General features: G+C 51.2%; 1 protein-coding gene across 10 annotated transcripts in view; it reads right to left on the bottom strand.

The window, feature by feature from the left end:
* HIF1A (hypoxia inducible factor 1 subunit alpha) overlaps nt 1–3,758 on the bottom strand; it is a 29,197-nt gene extending 25,439 nt beyond the window's left edge. For 4 of the 10 annotated variants that reach the window (XR_014946811.1, XM_085549566.1, XM_085549564.1 and 1 more), the window contains exon 1: nt 3,674–3,758. Coding sequence is in view for 7 of the 10 variants with exons in the window: in XM_085549566.1 (XP_085405692.1) it covers nt 3,674–3,708 (35 nt within the window). In the remaining 3 variants the exon portion in view is untranslated. Of the gene's footprint in view, nt 1–3,125; nt 3,266–3,407; nt 3,538–3,673 lie in introns of those variants that run through there. The other 6 variants (XR_014946810.1, XM_085549562.1, XM_015865741.3 and 3 more) reach the window with 4 other exon arrangements.
* Between the last annotated feature and the right edge of the window lie 3,877 nt (nt 3,759–7,635).

A 7,635-nucleotide genomic window follows, 5' to 3' on the forward strand; every position in this document is an offset into this window, starting at 1 on the left:
GTTTGTGCTTACTCCAAAACAGTGCCAACACAGATAGCATTGTGAATGGCTCAATTGCTTTCTCCCAACTTCACCATCAGCAATCTGATTCCTGGGAACAGCTTTATGAACTCCAGGCACATAATTCAAGGATATGAGGGAACAAAGGTCTATCAAGTTGCTTTCACTCCATGCGGAGGAGGAACAAGCAGTTCTAACTACACCCACACTGTTAGATGTCTCAGTAGTTACATTAGTAACAGTACGATCTTCTCAGATCACTGGTCTGGTGGCAGAGTGCACAGAATCACATTTCTTGGGGCTTACAAATGCCATAATTTAACATAACTTCAGCTTAAACTAAGGAAGCCCTGCACAGAAGAGGAAATAAGATAGATTTGCTACATCAGATCTCAACCTTTAAATCAGTAGCTCACCAATTGCCAGGCCAGCATTAGCACACAGCCCCTTGCCATCCCAGCCCCCCCAGCAGCCCCCATTACCCCAGCACACCCACCCCGCAGCTCTCCACTCAGTGCAGAATGGCTGGGGAGGTTGTTTTAAAAGTACAAAGCAAACATCCCTAAACAAAACCCAGCAACCCCCTCCTGCTGCTCCCACCAACACACTACCAGATACCCAAACCATCACCGACAAAAGCGAACCAAACCACCGACAGTGCAAAACTAAGTAACCACAGCGGGCAAATCCTCCACAGCTGCTCCTTTGCTCATTTTCCGTGCCTTGAAAAGCAGAAGGCAATGCCACAGCACTACGCTGCTGCCTTCATTTTAGTGGTCTATTCTGATCACTTCTAGTGAAGGCACTTCAAGTTTGAGGAAAAGGCAAAGAAAAGACAACTCTGGCAATGCTATTTAAGTCCTAAGGGAAGCCAAATAATCCAGAATAGTCCAGAAAGCTGTAAGAACAGCCACTTTATGTAATCCACGAACCACCCCTGCCCTCCCCATACCTGCAGGGAAGTTCTAAGGGAGACTAAGAAAGTTTTCTCCTCTTCTTCCAGCACAGAAAGGCACGGTTATCATACATACAAAAGGTTTTTGTATTAGCTTTCAGCCCCATTCATGGTGGCTCAGTTCCACCGGCGCTGAAAGAAATGCAGACAGAAAGCAGCAGCACACAAACCCTCACAGCCCCATGTAGGTTAAAGGATCAGAGCCAGCAGCACCAAAGCGGGCACCTCGGGCAGGTTTGGGCTCTGACCTCAGTGGCAGAGATACAGCAGAAAAACCTCGCTTCTTCCTATCAACCTCTTTGATGCCAGATGATACAAGTCCCATCTACAAGAAACTGAAAAGCTTTATCAGCTTCTCAGATGCTCATCTCACTACCCTACACCAAACTCATCTGTACCACCTGAAGACCCAGAGCTCTTGAGAGAATACAGTTCAAAAACCTGCTTGTCAACAAGACTGTTTTTAAGTAACTCTAAATGATGTATGTACTTAAAAGCCTGAGAGATTCCCTCTCCTAATAACAGTATCACAGTGCAGAATGGAGGAAAAGCCTGTCCCAGCAGGAGCCACCTAACCAAGGGTTTGCTGAAAGAATATTGAGAAAGTCATCGTGCTTCTAAACCTGAATAAAATGGTAGATAGAAGCAAACAGAGCTCACAAGAGCAGAGTTTTACTTGCTCCGTACGCTGAGACAAACTGAGCCCTTGCAACAAGGAGGGAGAACACAATGAGAAGCACATAAAAATGCTCCAATGACTGAGAAATAGCTAAAATCCAAGTGACTGTCAATGCATAATCATGGCACTGCTGATACACACGGGGCGGGGGGAGGGTGTTGAGATTCCTTGAGAAATCAAACGAGACTGAAGTTTGGAACTACCCAAAGGAACGCGTGCCACAAACCCATAAGTGAATCTGCTTCCAGTTACTGTGATGACTGAATTTCACTTATGTAAGAATGAGGGACACACAGGGTCAAAACTCCCTGATTTCTGTGTCTCACAGCACATCGTTAGCAAGCAATGAGCTTCACTAACTACTGGGAGATAAAGACCCAAATGCAAGTGCGGCAAGAAACGAGCCTAACACATGCTGAATGCAACCTGTGATAGGTCAGCAATCCAAGCGTCCCTATCTAAGGACAGGACGGAGGGGGCTCTGCCCACAGGTAACTCCAAACAAGAACACTGTCAAACCTAAACCCTTCTCCACCACCTCAGGCTCTTGAGCAACGCTTGGGATTTACAACAAGTTCTCTGCTGAGCTCACATCCTTCCTTTTTCACTTTGCTATCTTTGCTCAACTGCAGGCTCGCAGCCCCAGGATGAGCACAGCTCAACACCAGCTTTATGTTTCAAACGAAAGCATACCCTGTAACACAGGTAACCTCAGTATTCCTCAGTGCTTTATGAGAAACACCCTCAATCTTGAACTCTGTCTATGGGAAGCAAGAGACAAGGAATGCTCCTTCTTAAGCCCTCCCTTTAGGAAGGGTAGGATAAGCCACGCATACTGATTCTTGCATTCTGAAGAAAGCAGATTACTTCCAGGATAAGGAGATTGCAATAAAGAAAGAAATAAAAAGTACCCAAGAGGGACAGAATAGAAAGTGAAAAATCACAAATGCTCGAGGACAAAGAAAAACAGCAACAGAAAGGGGGAAAAAAGAAAGAACAACACCTTAAAGTCTCAAAGCTCCTCTCTAGAGCTGCCCCCAAACGAGGCCAAAGCACAAAACAATCCCTGCTGTCACTATTTTCTGAGGCTTCTCAATAGCACGGAGTTGACATTAGCACGGAGATGGCCCTGTCCCGGAGGTACAGCACAGGGGCAGAGCTTTCCCAGCCCCGTAGCTCAGCACAAAGCTCCACATCCATTTTAACAGCCAGCCCCACTGCCCGCTGATCCCAGCTGACCCTTGTAAACCAGCACACAGAGCCCATCTCAAACAGGGCCCCGCCGTCAATACAACCAAGCGCTGCTTCCATCGCAGCATCCAACCCCTCGGCACAGCGCATTGGCGGAGCGCCCCATCGGAAGATCCCATCACCTGAGCGCCCCGACTCCATAACTTCGCCGTGCAACAAAAGCTCCTCGGCCTTTATTTCCCCTCTCTGTCTAATTTGAGCTCACGATCCTCGGTGAATTATTCATCCTCCCCAACTCACATTGTTCGGCGGCCTCCTCCCCCCACCGCCACGCTTCTCTTAAGCTCCAGATGCCCGAAATCGTCCTTTTCCGTACAAAACCGGAGCATAATAGGAGATGAAAGGCCGGCCGGCCGCAATCCATCCCTCCAGCCTCCCTTGGGGGAAACAACCGCAGCTTCGGGGACGAACCATCACACATCCTCAGCTCCGAGCCCAACGCACGCCTTTTCCCTTTCTCCCTTTCGGCTCCTTCTTCCCCCCCTTGTAACTCCCATTACCGTTCCTACAGACACAACATACCCCATCACCCCCCCCCCAACCGAGCGGAGCCGCATCCCGGCGCCTCGGGATACACGGGAACCCCCGACATCGCGGGGCCGCGGGCTCGGCCAGCTCCCCCCGCCGACAAAATGGCGACGTGGACGGCGGCGGGAGGAGGAGGAGGAGGACGAGGAATGAAAGAGCGGAGCGCGCTGAAGGGCTGAAGGAGCGGGGAGAGGAAGGGAAGAAAGAAGGGAGGATAGGAGGGGGCTCGGTGAGGGCGGGCGGAGCGCTCGGCCCCGTACCTCTTCTTGTCGGTGACGCCGCCGGGGCTGTCCATGGCGGCGGCCTGGCTGCTGCTGCTCGCTCGATCCGAGGCGGAGCGGCTCCAATGGCCGCCGAGGGGGGCGCGGAGATGGCGGCGAGGGGCCGGGTTTGGGGCCGCGAGGCCTCACAGCATCGGGGCAGGCGCCGTGGGCCTGCGCCGGACGGGGAGGTGCGGGCGGCGGCGGCGGCGGCTGTGGGCGGGCGGGCGGCGCGGGGCTCGGCGGGGCTGGGCGAGGAGGCGGCGGTGTCTGTGGGCGGGCTCGGCCGGCCCGGGCCCAGCGATGCGCCAGTGAGGAGCGGCGGCACGGCCCGGCCCCTCGGCCCGCGGGGTCAGCTGAGCAAACAGCTGGGAGGAGGGATCGGAGCTTCACGTGGGGCGATGTGTGCGGGGCGGGACGCGGCGCCGACGGCTCCGAGCGCCTCGGGCCGGACGGGGTGATGGGCGGGCGGCGTTAGGACCCGAGCGGCCCCGCGGCGCTGCCCACAGCTGCCCCTGCACCGCCCCGAGCCCGCAGGGGGCGACAAGGAGCCCGCGGTGACACACAGAGCTCCCACCTCCCTGCAATGGAGGCTGAGGGGAGGCTGCAGCTCCTCACAGGGAGCAGAGGGGCAACACTCAGCTCTGATGTCTGTAACAGGGCCTGAGGGAACGGCATGGAGTGGGGGGCAGGGAAAGAATCACACAGAATGACAGAATTGTAGGGGTTGGAAGGGACCTCTAGAGATCATCGAGTCCAACTCCCTGCCAAAGCAGGCTCCCTACACCATGTCACACAGGAAGGCGTCCAGGCGGGTCTTATATATCTCCAGAGAAGGAGACTCCACCACCTCCCTGGGCAGCCTGTTCCAGTGCTCCGTCACCCTCACTGTAAAGAAGTTCTTCCTCACATTCGTGCGGAACTTCTTATGCTGTAGTTTCATCCCATTACCCCTAGTCCTATCCCCACACACTACTGAAAAGAGACCAGCCTCACCACTATGGCTCCCACACCTCAGGTATTTATAAACCTGGATCAAATCCCCTCTCAGCCTTCTTTTCTCAAGGCTAAACAGACCCAGTTCCCTCAGTCTCTCATAGGGGAGATGCTCCAGGCCCTTCACCATCTTAGTGGCACTCCGCTGGACTCTTTCCAAGAGATCCCTGTCTTTTTTGTACTGGGGAGCCCAGAACTGGACACAATATTCCAGATGAGGCCTCACCAGGGCAGAGTAGAGGGGGAGGATCACCTCCTTCGACCTGCTGGACACGCTCTTTTTAATACACCCCACAGCACAAAGCTGACAGAGATCAGGGAGCACTGGGACACCGCGCTCAGACATCAGGTTGGGTTTGGGTGGTGCCGTGTGGAGCCACGGCTTGGACTCAATGGTCCCTGTGGGTCCCCTCCAATACAGGACGTTCTGAGATTTGACAACCTTCTTGCTTTCCTCCAACAGGAATTTTAAGTGCTCACACAGACCTCAGCCATACAGCACCACTCAGTTCACAGCTCTGAGGTAATGATACCTTCTCAGAAGCAGCTTTGACAGCCATAAGTAACATCCCTGCACTGCTGTGTGCACATGTAGCGTGGTAGGAAACACCTGCAGGGCAAAATGATGTCATTACAGGACTGAATCTTTCTAACATCTCTGCAGTGGATTCTGAGCTCCCGTGTAACCAGCAGTCATTTTTTTGCACGCAAACATGGACTGTTTTTGCTTTAAATTTCTTCTGAAGGAAAGGCAGCGACTGTGACATTTAATAGAAATCGCAGGACGATTCTGTATGATACGAATTGCCTCTGCCTGCAGCAGTCTGATGCACTGAAGAGACACAGGTGCTACAGACTCCTTTCTATTCCTTCAAGGCTTTTCATCAGCGCGCTGACAAAGCCCAGCTTTCTCTGGCTTATGAGATGTGACCATACCCCATGGCACCGTGGCTGTGCTATATTCGCTGTGCTATATTCACTGTGCTATATTCACTGTGCTGTGCTCCCTGGCACCTCAGGAAGAGACACCATTGGACTCAGACTCAGGTCCCTTGCATAAGTCCCAAGAAGCCCCACATAGGAGCTCAAAAACACCTCATCTTTCCAAATGAAATATAATGCACAGGGATAAAATCACTCCAGCATGGCAGCCGTGCACTGTTTAATGCCCTCATAGAATCATCACAACATCCTCTAAGGAATTTCCCCACTCAAAGGGGGATGCCCTGGCAGGTGCAGAAGCGTCATACCCTACTCAGTGCTCTCTTTCCCACCCGGGCCATCGCCACTGGGACACATCAGAGGGGTTTCCATAGCGAAGTGTTGCCCACAGAGGAACTTCCCATGCCTTAGAGGAGGCTGTGAGCAACTGTTTCAGCTTCTCTGATCTGGGTGTGAGGATGAAGTGGTTCCTGATGAGTTGTCGCACAGAAGTGAAAGTCTGCTGTGCCCTTCAGCTGCTCGGTGCTCCACAAAGATGACTGGGCTCCCATACAAGCCCAGTCAGCACCAAGGCAGTCCAGAGATTGCCTGGCTGTAACATTGCTGAACCTCCTGGTCCCACCCAGTAGCCTCTTATTTTCAGTCTTATGACTGACACTCCTTTGAATGATGATTAATTTTGATGCCAATAAGTATTGGCATCTCAGGATTCACTTGTGCAATTTCATGAACATCACCTAAATTTGCATACCATACAATGCATTGAAACAGTTCTTCACTGAATTCTCATGCTGGGTTCCAATCATTTTAAATCACTGAGTCACCGAGGCTCTCGTTACATTAACAGTCCCTGAGTAAAACACACTGCAGAACATCTCAGTGCACAAATTACTTGCATTGCTCAATTTAACTGTTTGAAGATATCAGACTTCCCAGCATGAACAGGCTGAGGAGCTGTGAATAAGTGCTGTGGTCTCCTTACTAGACACATTCTCTCATGCCAGACTTGCTTTCTCCAAACCCATAACAAAGAACTGCATCAAAAACTAATTGTGTTTCAGGGTGATGTTGTTGGAAACTTGTTTAGCAGTTGAACGTTTCATGCTATAGCAGCTCTAGAGGGATGTTAGGCAAACATTCTCCTCCCCATCTCCCCATTTATTAAACTTTTGAGTCACACCACTCAAACACTGCTATGCCTTTTCCGCTTTGCTGGAGCTGATAACAGAACCTTATTACAGAGGAGCGTAGTCACTTTTCCTGAACGCTATTGCTGTGCTAAGTTCACACTCCAACTTACGTTAAAAGAACTTCCGGAAAGGAAAATAAAGTTTGCATATGAGTAATTAGGGTAAATGTGCAGAAGACAAGCTGGTGAGTCAGCAGGTGGCTCAGTGAGGACAGCGGCAGGGATTCGATGCAGCAGAACAAATCAACACGAAGATGTGAGATAGGCTCACATTGCTCTGCTGATGGGTCAGATATCACCGTGGTGGGCACTGTGTGCATTTGTTATCAGGACCCTATCACACTGATTGGCACAAGTTCTGTTGATTTCAGTGGGAAAAGATTAGGGCCTGAGCTTTCTCACATATCTTCCTTCCAAAGCACACTTAGTTTCTCAGTAGGGGCTTACAGATGGGAAGGTGTAAAAGAGAACTAAGGACTCCCCCCACCATCTTCAGCTGGTGACTTACATGACACAGGATGCAACATCCAGTACCATTGGCTTCCCTGGCCTTTTGCTTGGCCGTACAGCCCATTACATTCAGGGAAGCAATGTTCATTGGTTCAGTAAATGAGCACCATGTTACAGTGAAGAGAACATAATAATCTATCAGGTTTTGACACAAAACACGCCATCCCCTTACATTTACCTTTCAGGCTCTCTAAGGCTGTGAAGTCCATCGGCTCTGCTGCACACTGCCAGCAGTCCAACATCTGTTGCTATGACTTCTTATGTTCAACAGTGCTAAAACCTGAGATCTCTGACCACCATCTCCTTTCCCAATACAAATATGAAT

This window comes from Coturnix japonica, chromosome 5, assembly GCF_054131305.1.
Source record: "Coturnix japonica strain WE chromosome 5, WE-NBRP24, whole genome shotgun sequence".
In the NCBI taxonomy this organism is placed as follows: Eukaryota; Metazoa; Chordata; class Aves; order Galliformes; family Phasianidae; genus Coturnix; species Coturnix japonica.